The sequence below is a fragment of the Falco biarmicus genome, chromosome 1, assembly GCF_023638135.1.
Source record: "Falco biarmicus isolate bFalBia1 chromosome 1, bFalBia1.pri, whole genome shotgun sequence".
Classification (NCBI taxonomy): Eukaryota; Metazoa; Chordata; class Aves; order Falconiformes; family Falconidae; genus Falco; species Falco biarmicus.
This window is the reverse complement of record NC_079288.1, coordinates 122,705,408-122,723,327: the sequence shown is the minus strand read 5'-3', so window position 1 is coordinate 122,723,327 and position 17,920 is coordinate 122,705,408. Positions and strand designations below refer to the sequence as shown.

Below are 17,920 nucleotides of genomic sequence, written 5' to 3'. Positions count from 1 at the left end.
GAAAAGAAATATTTCAACACTGAAACAAGTCTAACTTGTTTTAGCAAAACACCAAGCCTAATGCAGTGCTTGCCACTCCTTTGACAGTAAGCAGAAACTTACATTGTGAACGTGACCCAGAACAAGTTAATGACTGGCTTACCTCTGAAAGTTTGTAACATTAGAAACTCAAGAGCGTACTTGCACTCAGACCAACATCTACCCTATACGAAATTAACAGATCACTAGCACATGCCTCCACCTGGAAATAAAAACAAGACTGCTTGCTTTATTGGACTGGTTTCACAGATCTTTGATAACCAAGGTCAGCCTCTAGATTTTCCCAGTTTTACCACCTCCTCAGCTAACCTGAGGAAGATCACAGAACCTGGTTTGTAACCACAGTTGTAGGTCAAGTCAACAAGTACAATGTATCACATGCACCATGTTTGATGTGCTACAATTCCCGTTTCAAGTGACATATAATATTCTAAGCCATTCCTTGGTAACAGTCAAGAAATACTTGTTTTCAACTCATCTGAGCTACTGCTGTTTTGCTTACATGCCGTATTACACAGCACCACAAAAGCAGTTTTTGCAGAGCCTAAGGCACTAACCAAATTTGAGGATGAGGATTATCAGACAGACGGCATACTGCTTCGATACAACACTGACTGAACTGTCCTTCTGAAAAAAAACAACCACCAACCACAAAACTCTGTAATAGGCTACTACTGAAAAGACCCCATCAGTTCTCATGATTTTTAGTAAAGGAAAACACAACTAATGTGGGGGTTTGCTTACCCAATTCTTTTTTTCCCCACGGTAGAATTAAGTGAACTTCTAACAGCCCTAGAGTAAGAGTTTTTTCTGGAAAACACCCAGCTCCCTGGGCTAAGACCATCATGAGCTCAATGTTATTCTTCAGAGATGCAGTGAATATGCTGAAGGTCATTTAGATGCCGCCTTATGCTCTCAGTTTGAACTCATCTACTAGACAATACTATAGTATCGGTCCACATTTTGCTTGAGAGTAGCAAGAATGGCTGTTTTAAGAACCTGTCCAAAGGGTCCTTATCCAGAATATTGGTCAATATCAGGGAAAGGTCTCTTTGCTGCAAACTTTTCTAAAAATCACTGGTCATTACAACCACCAAACATCTGAATCTCAGGACTGGAATGTTTCACTGATTTCACAAAAGTTATTTTAATGGGATCTAACAGATCTGTCCAGTACAAAAGTAAGCACTCAAAAGGGTTGCCAGTTTTACCAAAGTGTTCTTAAAGGAGCCAGGAAATAAAATCTGATTAACACAACAGCCTCTCGTTACACATGGAAGGCATCCCTTGCAGCAGCTCAGTGAGTTGCAGGAAACTGACCCACTACATAACAAATGCTGGACACTAAGTAAAAACTTGGCATTGGTTCAGAATAGCAGCAGCTGAAGGAAACAGATTTATTCTACAGAGGCTTATATTACTCTGTCAGTGCCTGTTTGGGTCGCATAACAGGATAGTTGCTTTTGTTCAAGCCTTGGGTTTGCTTCTTGCTGACACAGGCTGCTCAGGATTAGCAGTAAGGTCAAGACACACTATTGGTTCCACCACACCTCCGAGGCAAGAGACCCAATTTCTATTTTCCCCAAGATGGAAAGTATACTATAAGTGGTGCTTAGGTCACCAACATGTATATTCTGAGGAGCAAGAAATACAAACTAGTCTTCAAACCAGCCATATAATTTAATAATTTTAAGCATGCTGATCCCTAGGTAAGCACACAACAGCTAAAATTCGTAACTTAATGGGGGGTGTGTGTGTGTGAGTGAAGTCAGCGTCACAAATCCAAACTCTTACTACTAGAAAATGCTGACATCCTAGTGTTTATTTATATCCTATCCTTCTACATGCTTTAGCAGAACTGGAGCCAAACAGAAGTATTTGGGTTTTTAAAGCAAGATTTAATATATCTGACAGGCATACACTTGCATTCAAATCAATAGCCAAAGCTGTTCAGCTATTGCATGACTGGAATGCTGTCATGGACGACTATGTACTTTTTAGGAAAGACAGGCCAGCAAGCCGAGGTGGTAGAGTCGCTCTTTATGTGAGGAAGCAACTAGAATGCATCCAGCTCACCCTAGGGGGTGGATGCAGAACAGGTTGAAAGCTTATGGGTAATGATTAAGGGGCAGGCCAACATGTGGGACACTGTTGTGGGACTTTATGACAGGCCACCTGATAAGGAAGTCAACGAGGCCTTCTACAGACAATTGGAGGTAGCTTCATGATCACAGGCTCTGGTTCCCAAGGAAGACTGATATCTGCTGGAAAGACAACACAGTTAGGCACATGCAGTCCAGGAGGCTCCTGCAGAGCACTGACAGTAACTTTGACACAGGTGGTAGAAGCACCAACAAGGCAATGTGTGTTCCTGGACACTGTAGTCACAAACATAGGACTGGTTGAGGATGGGAGGGCTGGGGGCAGCCTTGGCTGCAGTGACCGTGACATGGTGGAGCTCAGGATCCTGCATGAGGGAAGCAGGGTAGTAAGTAGAACTGCAACCCTGACTTCAGAAGAGCTAATTTCGGCCACTTCCACAGGATTCCTCCAGGAAGGTCCTTGGTTAGGGCTTTAGAAAGTAGGCGAGTTCAAGACAGCTGGCTAATATTCAAGCATCACCTCCTACAAGCTCAAGATAGGTGCATTCCTATGACTAAGATCAAGCAAAAGGGGCAGGAGGCCTGCATGGATGAGCAAACACCTTCTGGCAAACCTCAGAAGGAAGCTTACAGGATGTAGAAAAGGGACAAGCCACTTGGGAGGAATACAGGCATGGTATCAGAACATGCAGTGAAGCAATGAGAAAGGCTAAGATCCATTTGGAATTAAATCTGGCAAGGGATATCAAGGACTACAGTACATGAATAGCAAAAGGATGACTAGGGAAAATGTGGGCCCACTGCTGAATGAGGTGGGTGCCCTGGTGACAAAAGGACCCAGAGAAGGTGGGGTTCCTGAACGCTGCCTTTGCTCCAGTCTTTACTGCCCAGGCCGGCCTTCAGGTTTCCCAGACCCTGGGGGCAAGAGAGAAAGTCCAGAGAAAGGAAGACTTTCCCTTGGTTGAGGAGGATCACACGACAGATCACTTGAGCAAAACCAACACCCACAAATCCATGGGCCCCAATGGGGTGCACCCCTGAATGCTGAGGGAGCTGGCAGCTGTTATTGCCCAGCCACTCTCCATCATCTCTGAAAGGTCATGGAGGACAGGAGGGGTGCCTGAGGACTGGAGGAAAGCCAGTGTCACTCCAGTCTTCAAAAAGTTCAAGGACAACACAGGAAACTACAGGCCCGTCAGCCTCACCTCCATCCCTGGAAAGGTGATAGAACAGGTCATCCTGGAGGTCATCTCCAAGCATGTGGAGAAAAAGAAGGTCATCAGGGACAGACAAAGTGGATTCACCGAGGGTAGTTCATGCCTGACCAACCTGATAGCCTTCTGTGATGGAATGACTGGCTGGGTAGACAAGGGGAGAGCGGTGGATGTTGTCTGCCTTGACCTCAGCAAGGCTTTTGCCACTGTCTCCCATAACACCCTCACAGGTAAGCTCAGTGGGTTAGACGAGGGGACAGTGGGGTCATTGAGAACTGGCTGAACGGCAGAGCTCAGAGGGCCGTGATCAGGGGCGCAGAGCCCAGCTGGGGGCCTGTAGCCGGTGGTGCTCCCCAGGGTCAGTGCTGGGTCCAGTCCTGGTCAGCCTATTCATCAGGGACCTGGATGAAGGGACGGAGTGTCCCCTCAGCCAGTTTGCTGATGATACCAAACTGGGAGGAGCGGCCAGTTCAGCAGAAGGCTGCGCTGCCCTTCAGCGAGCCCTGGACAGGCTGGAGAGCTGGGCAGGGAGGAACCTCGTGAAGTTCAACCAAGGCAAGTGTAAGGCCCTGCACCGAGGGAGGAACAACCCCAGGCACCAGCACAGGCTGGGGCTGACCTGCTGGGGGGCAGCTCTGCGGAGAAGGACCTGGGAGTCCTGGGGGACAGCAGGTTGCCCATGAGCCAGCAGTGTGCCCTGGTGGCCGAGAAGGCCAATGGTACCATCCTGGGGTGCATTTGGAGAGGCATGGCCAGCAGGTCGAGGGAGGGGATCCTGCCCCTCTACTCTGCCCTGGGGAGGTCACACCTGGAGTGCTGTGTCCAGTTCAAGAGAGACAGGGAACTGCTGGAGAGGGGCCAGCAGAGGTCTTCAAAGATGATCAGTGGTCTGGAGCATAGGACTAATACCCTATTTCTACCATTAATGTAGCACAAGTCTCAGCAATACAGTCTCACACTAGTCAGACTTTATTTAGAATTGCTCTTCATTAGTCCCTTGTCAGTAGGAGGGGAGACAAGATTAAAGTGGATCCTGAGAGATTTTCACCTTACCTCTGAGAAGATCCCCTGAAGAGAGATCAGGTTGGGAGCTCTGAAGACAAGAGGGTTTCTTTCAGTGAAACCTAACTGTAGTATGTATACTTTAAAGATCATACTCCGTATCTTTTCATCATGGTATCTACTCTAGAAGAGCTGATACTCTCAGTAACTCTCCATACCAATATTCAACTAAGTGTGCAATCTTTACGTTCATTCAGTGATGGTTAAAATGGATCACTGGGTCCTGGCTTACCAAATCGAAGCTTTCCAGAGATGGGAAGTGACGTATAACAGAAATAAATAGGATCCTTTTCCCTCCCATATAATGTTATGAAGATTTATTACCAGAACGTGTAGAAACCCTACTCCAGTCACCGACTTCATCTAACTTTGTTAGAGGCCAAGGAAATAAGCCACAAGTAAAAATTAACAGAAGCTTGTTTATAGTTCAAAACTGTTACCATTAATGAACAGGTAGATTAGATACCAGAACAGTAGAGAAGAGGAATTACCTTCTGCCATGTCTTTTTTGAGGCACATTGCTTACTCTCTAAGTCTTTTAATATTGTATTGCTAAGCCAGAAAAAAATGTTGACATAATCTGAGAGCAATATTTGATACTTTTCTTCTGTAGAAGTGACAATAAGAAGTGACATAGCTGAACACATGTATAAGAGAATGCAGGTAAGTGAAATTCTAAACAAAAATGCAGTGAGAAACTGAATCCCAAATGCTCTATTACACTCATTACCGTTGTCATAAGAGTATCAATTCTAACAGGCACTTGAAACTTGCTTCAAAACATACATTCTCATTTGATTAGTTTGGTACAGTTTACAACATTACATTAAGGGCTATATCTGCACTGTCAATAAACAAAGCTGGATAGATCTTGCTCATTCCAATGTGTTCTCAAAATCTGAGCTCTTCTTTCCAAGACATGCTAATATGCTCAGCTGGTTTTTGAGTTTTACTACTGTTCATCCATCTTCCCATTAAAATGCATTTTCTAAAGAGGCAATGAAAAATAATGCTGTTATACCTATCTTGCTCTGATCAAAGAGACGCTGGTAATTAGTACAACATGGATCAATGATGCATTAAGTAGTTTAGTGAAGTCTCATGCTACCAAACAACGATTTCAATCACAGAATTCAGCAGCGATGAGCTATTTCATGGTAAAGGCAATGAACTGAGACTGCTGTCAAGAATCTCAGATAAAACCAGTGACAAATTGCTTGCTTATGGCCAGTTAAGAGCCACTATTTTACTGTCTTCTAATACAAAGCTCCCCAAATTTGCTGAAGTCTATACCAAACTAGTGAGGCCCTCCAGAGCTGGAAAGCTTTCACTGCTAGGTAATTCCAGCCACCAAAACAGGCTGCTCTACAAGATTATTCTATCCACTACGTGGCTGCTGTCAGGATGGGAAAAGATCACCAAGATAAGCAAAATCTGACCTCTGGATCCTTACTCTACACGTGTTCCTTGACAAGAGGCATTTTTGGCAATTATCACATTGCCAGAGCATATTTGTTTCCCCTTTGTGTACTTCTAACAGCAGACCATTACTTGCTATAGTAACATGACCTGTCAGCAAGCTTACTGGATACCATACTGGGAAGATGATCTGAAAATAAATGGCACTAACTGAACTTTTGAATGGAGGGGCCAACTAATGCTTTATTCTTCAATCTCAGTATCATGAAACATGGCAAAGGAAGTGCCTAATTTGAGACCATGACAGGAATCTGCTTTGCTAAATTTCATGAAAACTACGTGCTGTAGATTCCAAACTGCTCTGCCACATTCATTTCATCAGTTTGTAGTCATGTTACTCTTAAGCACAAGAAGCCATCTTAATTGCATTTGATACAGGACAACCAGATGCAGTATATCCACACAGAAGAATGCTATAAAGGGAGAATTCAGTTGCAAGTATGTATGCAAAAATATACAGTGGTAGTTTCTGACTATCAATGAAAGATACTGCCAGCCTTACAATCCTACATTTAGTAAGTATCTCCCTTGAAGATTACAGCCTTTCAAAGCAGTCTCCTTCCTTCAAAAGGAGGAAGCGCCTTGTGCAGCCTGAAGAAATACAGAGGCACTCTTGAAAGAATGAAGTAACGGTAAAATCTTGACTCTGCAGTGAACAGGGGAATTGATATAACGACTGCTGCTCAGGAAACCCCAGCCATGTAATCAGTTGTCTATATTTGCTTCTAAGCAACAGTTACTCCCAGTCAGACTGTTTCCATATTTGACTCCACGATGAAAAAAACACCACCCAATAGCAACTCTGTCTGCCTCTAAACAGCACAAGATAAAAACTAAGCACATCCAGAGTTTAGCAGGTGGCTGCTTTAATTTCAACTTACTCCATGGCTGGGATCTCTTCGCAGGACTAATATATTATTCCGCAGATCATCTAAGGACAATTAGTACCACCTTCATGCTTGTAACCCAATACAAAGTCTCATCTGTCAGCTATTATAAGCTATATATAACAGAAAAGTACTAGCCTAATCAGTATACAGCAGCATACTCACTCTGACCCCAAGACCTAATTTAATAGGTCATCAGCTAAACACGTGGCCAGGAATTGAAAACACACTGTGCCAATTCTAACGGGCACAGGTTTCCTGCCACCAGTCAGATCAGAAGCTCAGTTTTCTCAGCCCAAAGACTTGCTCTCCCATGCTAGTTACTACCACTATAACTTCAATCCGGTTTTCAAATTTGAAAAGCCAAAAAAACCCGAGAGTTCAAGCCACATTTCAGAAAAAAAACACAAACATGCCCCGAAGCGTATTTCCCACACACTACAAGTTGAGAAACACTCTTATGTTAATCAGTGTTTTGTCTCTCTGAATGCCACCTTTAGGCTTCAAAATCCATCAAGTGACACTTACCTCTACTTCCACAGACTGCATTGCTAAATCACATGGTGGTTTTAGTGCTTTTGGTCTTGTTGCATACCAGTAGGTTGTGAGAGCTGCGAAAGCACCGAAGCCCATCAGCGTATTTGTTGGAAGGGTGCGCACATACTGTCTGACATCCCCAAGTTCTGGCATTCGTAGGTGTCTAAACAACTCATGTGCTTGCATTGCAGTTCAGTGCAGCTGTCCCAACGCTGGAATCTGGTGATATGAAAGAAAGTTACACACAAAAATCTGAACACACCCCCCCTTGTTGTGGGAGTGATATATCCTACTGGCTTCCCACTAACGAAATAACTTGATCTGCCACTACGCAGGCAATACCTTTAGGCTTATGTGCTGCAATTAAGCAAGCAATTACTGGTTCATAGTCCAGAAAAACAGGTGGGGCTGACAGGAGGTTTCAGAAAAAAGCAAAAGTTTTGTTAAAGGACAGCATTTCACAAGTGCAAAATAAGTAGTTGTACTATAAGACTGATCAAACAGTGTCAAACAGGGAAGTCTAGGAGAGGAAGGGCAGGGCTAAAATGTTAACCTGCCTTGATTAACACAACAAAGAGCATCCTAATCCTGTGGTGGCATAGCAGGAGCAGGATTTTTCATCTCTTAAATCCAGTAAAATAAACTCTCTTTTCTACTCTCCCTTCAATCACACACAGAAAGCTCACTTCAACAAGCTGCCTTCAAAGCTGGTAACCTCCTGTAGCTCCTCTGTGCTAGCAAGCTGCCCATTTCTCCTAGCACCATGCCAGCTATTTATCTCTGGTCATGAGGCAGCCTAAAGCAGCATCTAAGGAGGCCCAAGGCAGAAGTACACAGCAATATAATCAAGCACAGGAAGCACATTTGATTTCTCACGTTCACACAGAAGGAAGAGCTGAAAAAGGCTGCTCCCCGCCAGCACTCGCTGACATGGATATTCCACAGCAAATAACCAGCCACGGAAAAAAGGGATTGCAGTCAGCTCAGCTGGTGCTCTCCTCCACAGCCAAGGTCTCCCGGGACGTTTGTCACATGCCAAACCCACCAGCTCCTGCCCACTGGGTGAGAGGTAAGCAGCAGGCGGCCAGCCTGCCCGTGGCCAATGGCAGCCGGCACCCGGTCACCCCACCGCCCGCTGAAGGGCGGCCGCCAGCCCGGCTGGCAGCGGCGCTCACCGGTGCCTGTCACCACCTCAGCCTCCTGCCATGCCACCCAGGGCCGGCCGACAATGGCTGCTCCCTGGCTGGGGCAGGGGGAAGCAACGCTTTCCTGCTTGCTTGAACAGCAGAGGTGCGTTGACCTAGATAATGTAGGTCTGGCCATTTCCTATGGACAATAAAGTTAAACAAATGTCCTAAAGAATGTCGGGATATGTGGTCAAATAGTTAGAACATACTGTGTAACAACACACCACTGCAGGAGACACCAAAATCCAGACAGGCAGAATTATATGCTTATTAGTTTTAAAACCAACCATACCAGGCTAAGGTTTTGCATTTCTATGGGAAAATCTCTAGTTTACAGTCTGCCCTTGAAATCTTTACTGCTGCAATCCGTTATTCAACCAGGCAACACAAGACTTGTCTAGTTCACAAAAAGTCTAACTAGTATTTAGACAAGGATTTGCTAGAGACAGCAAAAAAGCTGTAAAAATTGGTTCAAAGGGCCCACGGTTTCACAATGTTAGCAGAAGGACAGGCTGGAGTAAAGTCATGGATGGGAGCAGTGTCAGGATAGAATCAAGTTCCACCTCTGGAAGGGTCCCAGACCCACAGAGTGCTCCTCAGTCTGCAGGCACTGCCCTTTCCCACCCACTTTTCTTTTGTGGTGTAGCCTCAGGGTACAGGGCTGCATCACCTAGATACACAGTGCGGGGCCGCCCTACAGAAATGCCTTTTGGCTATTTGCATTATAATACACAGCAGACTATACTCAAAACCCACAACACATCAGGCTGTAGCAATGGAAGGTAGAGATGAACTGAATATGCTAACAAGGAACCTCTTCACCTTCTCTTGGCATAAAAGTATTAAAAAAAAAAAGTGAATTACCGACTTAACAGTTAGGATTACCATACTCTTGCTTTTTATGTATCATCATGCCCATTAGCATTGCAGGCATGAAAACTACCTCAAGTTTTAACATACACAGATGAACAGTAAGAATAAAAAGTAACTCCGGCAAGGAAGTCTTGGCTTACAAGTTAATTCTGTGTATATGAGGCACCATGTTATGAAACTAGATAAAAGGGGGCTATAACGTATGTAAAGGCTAGAAGCAAGCTTAGCTTTTCCCTCCTCAAGCCTCACAGTAAACACCTTCGACTTAAAACAAGGCACTTGCTTTTCTCTCTGCATTAGTCATGATGTGTCCCGTGCACACACTATGATTTAGGAAGGCAATGTAATTAGAGATACACTCTTTCAAAAGGCTGTGGTGCTATTACAGCTAACAATAACTGAAGTAAACGTGATCATTTTATTCACGTAAGAGTCCCATTGTAGTCAAGGAGCTGCTATGATTTCAGCCTAGGTGACAAGCAAAGATACACCCACCACTACTCTTCATTTCCTTGACCAGTTGTTTGTAGAGCAGCCTGTAAACATAAAACCTCTCTTGAGCAGTTATACCACAAGTTATCAGTTACTTAATGATATGTTTTACTGCTTAGGTTTATATTGAGGGATAACATTTTTTTATTATACCTTCTGCCTCATCAGCACAAAAGCCAAGGTTAGGACAGAGTTTTCTCCCAGACTAAGCAATTCCTAGCTTTAACACCATCTGCAAGTCCTACCAACTCTCCATTTTCTGTATTTAAGACAAAGCCAAATGCAACAGGGAGAATAAACTCACATTCTTAACATATGTATCCAAACACACCCCATCAAGAAAGAAGGCTTCAATGCCTCTCATCCTTCCTTGATCCATCTCAGTATTTACTTGGCTCATGCTCCAATCACATCAGACATCCAGGGTCTTTACCGTGGCCAGGGAGCGCAGTTCAAAGCCTTTAGATTGAGACACAAAGATCTTCTCAGTGGAGCTAGGATCTTGCTTGCAGTCCTTTTCCTCAAGGAAGGACCCAGCTAAGTCTGTTCACTCAAGACAAGCAAAAAAGCCATGCTGTCTTCACAGACATGGGGCCTGCGATTGCTTCTCATCCAGACAGGATCTGGACCACAAGGAATAGACTCAGAAGCTCAGACCCAGCGTGAGCCAGGACACAGCAGATGATTATAAGTCACAGCTGGAGACCCAAAGGAAGAAGATCCTTGATAAGAGAAGTACCAGTCTGTGATACTCTGGTTGCTACATATAGCAAAAATCTTAGAGCAGAATGGACAGTGTCTGAGGTCAAAAGCACTTTCCTCAACACAACCAGTAGATCTTTGTTCCTAAGTTTAGAAACAATACCAGACAGATAGAGGAAAGTGGTTTTAATAACAGGGCAAAACTGCTTCAGAGATAACTACCTGTCCTGGCCACCTCCACAGAAACAGCAGTTCCAAAAATCCAGCCCATGAAAGCATCCCTCTGAACTCATCATATCAATTTGGTTAAGGAGCTCTGTATGGCTGAGACAAAGCCAACTCTCTGCTCACACACACGCACACACACCCCACAGCACCCAAGACTCATTCTTTACAGCAGAGCCAGTATCTCAAGGCAACGACCCAAGTTGGCAGGACTCTGCCGTTCTTTGCTGCTCCTACTCTCAGTGTACAATGGGCTATTTACAGCCGGCAGCAGCCTGCCTATTGTCTATCCATAGCCAGACATCGTTCGAGTGCAACGGAAGAGAACAGCCATCAGCTTCTGTATTGCTAAGAAAAACAACCCCAAGAACCAACGGCCTCTCTTCCTCTATCCTAATATTTAGATGAACAGCACACTAGCACTGCAGTGGCCTGCCATAAAGGCAGGTCCACTACCTGGTGTAAAATAAGTGGCTGTGTTATTTCTGCAGCCTCTTACAGACAGGAGAAAGCTGCAAGACGAGCTGCCCATCTCTTATTATGGGTAACATGGCACTAAGATTTTTTCACTAGGATATGCTGGAGCAGGGGATCAGCCACCCATATAATACCTTTGGGTTATCCCAACAGCTACTTGACATTGCAGTTTGCTGTTTTCTTACTGTTACAGGTTACGCTACACAGCTCCCACAGATCTCTGTTTTACTTAAGTCTTTCTTCACTCATCCTTTGAAAGAGCAAGTGCAGAACCATATTCTAGCCCCTTTATTGAGTATAAAAGCAGGTGCAACAAAACTATTAACAAGAGAAATTCTTTTGAATAAAATACATAATCCTCATCTCAAAGTACATTTATAATCATCTTAAATTTCAGTCAGTCTAACCTGTGCCAGATACACGCTCCTGAAACCTTCTTTGTGCTGGACAGGCACCCATCTGGTTGTACAGTCACACTAGGGAGGTCATCTAGCAAACACCATTTTCCTGGTTTAGTTCTGATACTAGTCCTCAGCTAGATCAACTCTTGTCTGGATGACCAGATAGCCACTAGGTCCCAGGAGGAAACAGGGCAGCATGGCTGGGGAAAGGGACGGACTGTTGTGATATTACACCTTAAAACATGCAACTCCAAACATTGCATGCAGATGCTCCCAGGACTTTCTTCCCCAGCCCTGCAGTCAAGGCAGTAACTTGACCATCTTGCAACCATCTACGACAGAGCGAAACTAACCAGTAAGGAAACCACAACCACCCTCAAGATACAGCAAAGGAGCATAGGTAATTGAAACCTGAAGGAGGATCCTCCGTTTAAGCTTTGTATAACACAAATGCAACAGCAAGATGTCACCTGTAGTGCAGCCTGTCATGTCATATAGGACATGACAGTCTCTCCTTAGCCACAAAGGACCTCCCTGAACAAATCAAGTACTATTGAACAGCCTAATCCACTATTCTGATCTCCTCTTCCACCTACCCCCCACCATAAAAAAAAAAAGTATCTCATCTTACCCAGAATCACCTAGATCACCCAGCCAGGCTTCAAAGCTATAAATCCTTTTAAAGCAGCAACTGACAGATCAACTTTCCTGCAACAGTAAAAAGGGAGGAACTAAAATAAAAAACTGTTAGCGAGGAATCCATCCCATTATTCAGAGAGGAATCAGCAGGTCCTTAATATTCACCACCTCCAACCCCTTTTCAGCCCCCCAGTCTGGCTTTGAGCAACCACAGGGCATCATGCAGTGGTTCAGGTTGCCTCTGCTGGTTCAGTTGCTATTCCTGCACTTGGGACAAAGCAGGACTGGAGGGCAGCAGCCTACAAACTGGATTCAGCCCCATCAGCTGGGCCATAGGGATTACTAATAAGCAGCAACTGAAGTTAAGACTCTTGCTACAACCTTTAAGGAGCACTACATCTGATATTGATGCATCACTGTCTCCATCTACAAGGGGAGTCACAGCCCTGTCCTCAGACATTTGGCTGTAGGCAAATGGAACAGCACCTGGATTCTTGCCTCTTAATGATGTCCAACAAGTAATCTGAGTGCACACCAATGAGGTCACTGGAGTTTATTCAAGTTCAGGAGCTGAACCACATGACAAGAACCTGCTCAATGCCTTTTGAGCAACTACAGTCCTCCTCCAGCAGCGCTTGGCAACCCTGTATATTAAGGAAAACGTTTTAGTAGGAAGCATTGGTTTGAGACAGTGATCAATTTAAGCTTCCTTTGATGCATGCCCATACACACACAACACCTCACTAAACAGTCTTATCAGTTTCTCATCTTCAAAGGCCACAGAAGATGGTCACAAGTAACTACTTTGCAGCCTAAGTTACCATTCATTAGAATTGCACCCCTACAACGGATTTGCAAGTACATCATGACATTACTCTGTTAATTTAACCTCAATCTAAATACAGTTTAGATAAAAAAAAAAAATCACCCTACAGAAGCAAACTGCTACAAACTAGCAGCTTTCTTGTGACATTAACAGCTTGAGTAGACCACACCAATTATTCATTCCCTCCCAGGAAAAGGCTATTTATTCAGAAAGCCCAGTATGCAACATCAAGTTCACACACACTTCAAGTGCTCACCCAAGACTCTGCAAGAATGAGTTTCCTTACTCATACTTCTGTCACCTGAAGTCTAGCAGAAGGCAACCTGGGTCAGGTACACTAAACCACATTGCATCACACTAGACAGTGTTTACATTCAGAAGGGTGCTTAAAAAAAATAAACATAACCCTTAGCACTATGAGACTGGACAGATCAGTAAGAACTTAGAAGAAGCAACTGATTCACCAAGTGACCTCCCAACACCAGCATCACAAGAAAGATGACTACAAAGCAACCTCTTGACCTCTGATATTAAGATATCCCCGTTTCCTCTGTGTCAGTGATAGTAAGCATTTTCTTCTAGCTTTCCTAGGAAACCAATCCATCCTTACCAGGTTATTAACGCAGCCCAGCTGCGGAGGCCAAGTTTTCAAAACAAGGCAGATGCAGTATCAAACTAACAAGCTTAAGAGTTCTGGGTTTAAGAACAAAAATTCATAGAGAAAGCCAGAAATCTTCTCCAAACAGAATATAATGCATTTCTGCTATAAACCTTAAGGAGTCCAACTACAAAAAAAAGATTTAAAAATTTTCCTCTAACTCTCTATAAAACCATGCATGCTGTTTTCAGTCAGTTTTGGACAAGCTACCAGTACTACTAAGATTAAAATCCTAACAAAAAAGGGAATATTTTACTATCATATTTTACTCTCTGTAGCTGAGTAACTCCCAGCATGGAAGGTAGCAAGAAAGAGCAGAAGCCTTGTGTTATTAAGTGTCCTTGTTGCAGGAGCCAGGCAGGATCTCCAGAAACGCAAGCCCCTCATCTGCAGCCAGGGTTCAGCCTACTGCCTGTAAAGGTCAATGTTGTACAGCAGTGCTTCCTTGAGCCACATGGCTTTGTAAGCTCCCACACAAAACCAATGAACAAACGGTCTCCCCTCTTAATTGTGAGGACTTCTGGGGCGTTACCACTGGCTATATTTAACATATTAAAATATTTAACATATCTAAACTTCTAATTTAGCACAGCAGGGAAGTAGGATACGGCAGGCAGTCTATCCATCAGACTACCAGAAGCCCAATTTATCAAGCAATGTATCTCCTTGAGCCAGAATATCTTTCTCCCCCTCTCTACTGCACATTTGAAAAATTTTGTGCCATTAGCCTTTTTGAGTCTACCTATTTCTACCAAATGTATTATCAGGACTTAGAAAAACAAACCAGAAAACCAACCTACTAGTATTTTCTATTGTTCACATTAGTCAAAGCGTTGTTTTCTTGGAGGGGAAAGAAAGAAGAAACCATTTACTCTCTCCCCCACTGGAGATCAACACACCCAGGACAGAGAAAGTATAACCGACCTCTATCTCCTCCAAAAAAATCTCATGTGGTATTCATTTCTACTGGAGCAATGAGGTAGGATAATCGGCTAGCTACACAGACTTCACTCAAGAAATAGGAGAGTCACTTACCCAGCTAACCATTTTGAAGTTGTCTTTCCTTCCATTTTGAATTATTTGCTTTCTTTTTTCTATCAATACCAGTCTTGTACTTGCCCTTGAAGCAAAAGGCTACTTGGGGGTTTGCTTTTCAAGAACTGAAGACTTACTTCCAACCTCATGTTGGCAGATTTGTAGTTGCAAACCAGCATCTACCAGATTTAGAAGCTGCCTTTACAATCCATTATAATCATGCAGTCCACAGAATAGGCCAAGGCCCTTTGCTCAAGACCTTGAATTGAATATGCTACACACAACAGCTACTTATAATTACAAGCTATAGATTTTCCCCATCAGTCTTTTTCATATTCCAATACAAGTGAGCTAGATACTCTTGCAGTTTAGAGAATCAGGCACCAACAATGTGGTTCCATGAAGAACTCAGTTTTTGCATTATTAATATTGTTGCTGTTGCAAGAGTAAAATAAGTCTTTTTCAGTAAACTCAATAATGCCTTCTTATACTCAGAATTTCTAGATCCAAGAAATCTGATCCAGATCTCTTGAGCTGAGAAATTTCAGCTTGTGAGTTTGAGAGCATGGTCCAAAGCAGACATGCAAATACAAACACTCCGGAGCAAGCTTAGAAAACTCTATGGCTCCCTGTAAAGCAATGTAGATGAAAAAAAAAAAAATATCTGCTAACACTGCGTGGAATAGCTGTGGTCTATCTACAGAATCAGAACCACGGGGTTTCTACAGCAGTTTCTTTAGCTGTCACTCCTTCCTATCACAGGACATGACCATCATATCTCAGACCCTCACCCAAGCAAGGCATACGTTTAGATGGATTACTAGGTCCAAGAGGGTGTCTGTAATACCCCAGACAGCTCACCGACATGGCCTTTAGAAATTCAGAAGGCTCCAAGTGTTGCAATTCCTGTTCAACAGGAACGAGAAATGTATGCATCCTAGAACAAAAGCACCGTGTAACCAGGATAAATCCCCGCGCTGTAGCACTGTAAGTCCTACCCAGCAGCAGAGGGGAGGCCTGCAAAGTCAAAGTCGCTCAACCTTCCATTTTAGGCCAGTTTGCCTTACGCTACATATCCATACACGCTCTCAACCGCTTAAAACGAAAAACAAAAATAAAAGCTGCTTCAAGTGCCTGCTGCATTCGTGCCCGTGAGAACAGCCTACTTGAGGACGAGGTCCAAGCAACTAAACATTAAAGCCCTCAGGTCAACACGCAGCACTGCGCTCCCCAGCCTGCTACCTGCTGCTGGGCTGGGCACCCGGGCAGCGCCGGGCTTCGCTGCCCCGACAGCGGCGCCGGCCGCGGCGACCACTCCGCGGCCAGGGTTGTTTACCCCGGGCCGGGCCGGGCCGTGCCGGGGGAGCGGGCAGCGCTGGAGCCCGAACAATGCCCTGCCAGCCGGAGCTGCCGCAGCGCCGGGGGAGGCCGGAGGCAGCCGGCTACGCTTTCCTGAAGGCTTTTGTGCGAGGGGAAGCCGAGCCGGCTCCACGGGGCGCTCATCCCAGCGCGGGGCGGAAGCGAAAACACCGCGACCCCGGGGAGGCAGCCTGAGGGGACCGGCGGCGGGACGGCCCCGCCGGCACCCGCCACCCCTCGCCAACCGCCCGGCCCCGCAGGTGACAGTGGCCGCGCAGGCCGCCCCAGCGCCGCGGAGCCGGGCGGCAGCGGCAGGCCCCGGCGAGTCCAGCCCGCCTCGGCGGCGGCCGGGCAAGTTGCGGCCGGCGCGTCCCTGACGGCCGACAGCCCCCAGCCCTGCCCGCCCATCGGCGCGGCCGGGCCCGCAGCCTCGTCCCCCGCCCCGGGCGGCAGCGGCGGTGCCCCCGCGCCCCGCTCACCTCCCGGCGGCGGCGGCAACAACAACCACGGCTGTGCGCGGCTCCCCCGACGCCGCCCTATTTAAGCCGAGCACGGCGGGAGCGGCGTGTGCGTGTGCCGATCCCGCCTCCTGCGCCCGCCCTCCCGCCCGCGCCGCCCGGCGGGCGCTAGGGCCTGGGCCTGCCCCCGCCCCGGCCGCCCCGCCGCGCCTCCCTCCCCGCCCCCGGGCCGGCGGACGGGCTACGGCCGCCACCCCATACCGCTCAGGGCAGCGCTCCGGTGCGCCGGGGGTTGCCACAATAAGCCCTACAAAACCGCGGTGAGGGCGGCGGGCACAAACCGGAGCGAAAGCCCGGGGCAGCGAGGCGAGCGCGGGCACGGCGGGGCCACCGCCTCACGCCGCCTCACACCTTGGCAAGGCCAGATGACAGGGTGCGGGGGGAGCGTCTCTTACGGCTCTGCCCCCGGGGGGAGCGGGCTGCAGGGGCCCGTGTGGCGCTGTGAAGGGGTTTGGGAGAGGACGATGACCTTGCTGCGGGGCGGGGAGTAACCCGCTGGCCGCCGCTGGAGCTGGTCTGTGAGGGGCCCGGCGGTGTGAGGGGACGCGGTGTGTGGGGCCCGGCGGTGGCAGTGCCCGGCGGTGTGAGGGGACGCGGTGTCAGTGCCCTGAGGGGACGCGCCTGGCCCTGCGCTGCCTCAGCCCCCTCGGCCTGTAAATCATCCGCCCGCGCCTCTTGGGCCCGCTGTGCTGCACGCTCTGCATCGCCATCGTTTCCCGGTGTTTTGTAGGTATTACTTGAGTTATTTTAAGTGTGTGTGTGGGTTAAGGCTATACGCAACATACATAAAATATATACACACATAATATATATAAAATATATATATTACGTATAGCCTTAACCCACACACACACTTGAAATAACCGATTTTTTTTTAATATATGTATAAATATTTTGTAAATTATTGGTGGTACCTATATTTTCCATAAAGGTAACCCCCGTTTCCTGATGCTTCAGTTCATACTGGATTATGCCAGGCACAGGAGTTCCTGCGAAACGAGGTTTTTAGCAAGGGAACCAGCCCGTGTTCACTGCTTAGCACAAAGGAAGACGGCGCTTGTGAAGCTGCTGATAGCCACCATTTAGCTGCACTTGGGTTGAGGCTGGAGAGGGGCTCGGAAATGCAAAATAAATTCCTTTCTCAGGGAAGGAAAATGGTAACGCATAATCCAGAAGGTCATTTGACCTGACTGCAGCTGCTAACAGGC

At 46.3% G+C, this 17,920-nt stretch overlaps 1 protein-coding gene across 2 annotated transcripts in view; it reads right to left on the bottom strand.

The window, feature by feature from the left end:
• ACSL1 (acyl-CoA synthetase long chain family member 1) overlaps positions 1 to 16,795 on the bottom strand; it is a 42,686-nt gene extending 25,891 nt beyond the window's left edge. Inside the window, exons 1-2 of one of the 2 annotated variants that reach the window (XM_056326308.1) lie at positions 16,674 to 16,795; positions 7,312 to 7,539 (exon numbers count right to left, since the gene is read on the bottom strand). In XM_056326308.1, coding sequence (XP_056182283.1) covers positions 7,312 to 7,506 — 195 coding nt within the window. In that variant the 5' untranslated portion in view covers positions 7,507 to 7,539; positions 16,674 to 16,795. Of the gene's footprint in view, positions 1 to 7,311; positions 7,540 to 12,308; positions 12,386 to 16,673 lie in introns of those variants that run through there. The other variant, XM_056326307.1, reaches the window with a different exon arrangement.
• Between the last annotated feature and the right edge of the window lie 1,125 nt (positions 16,796 to 17,920).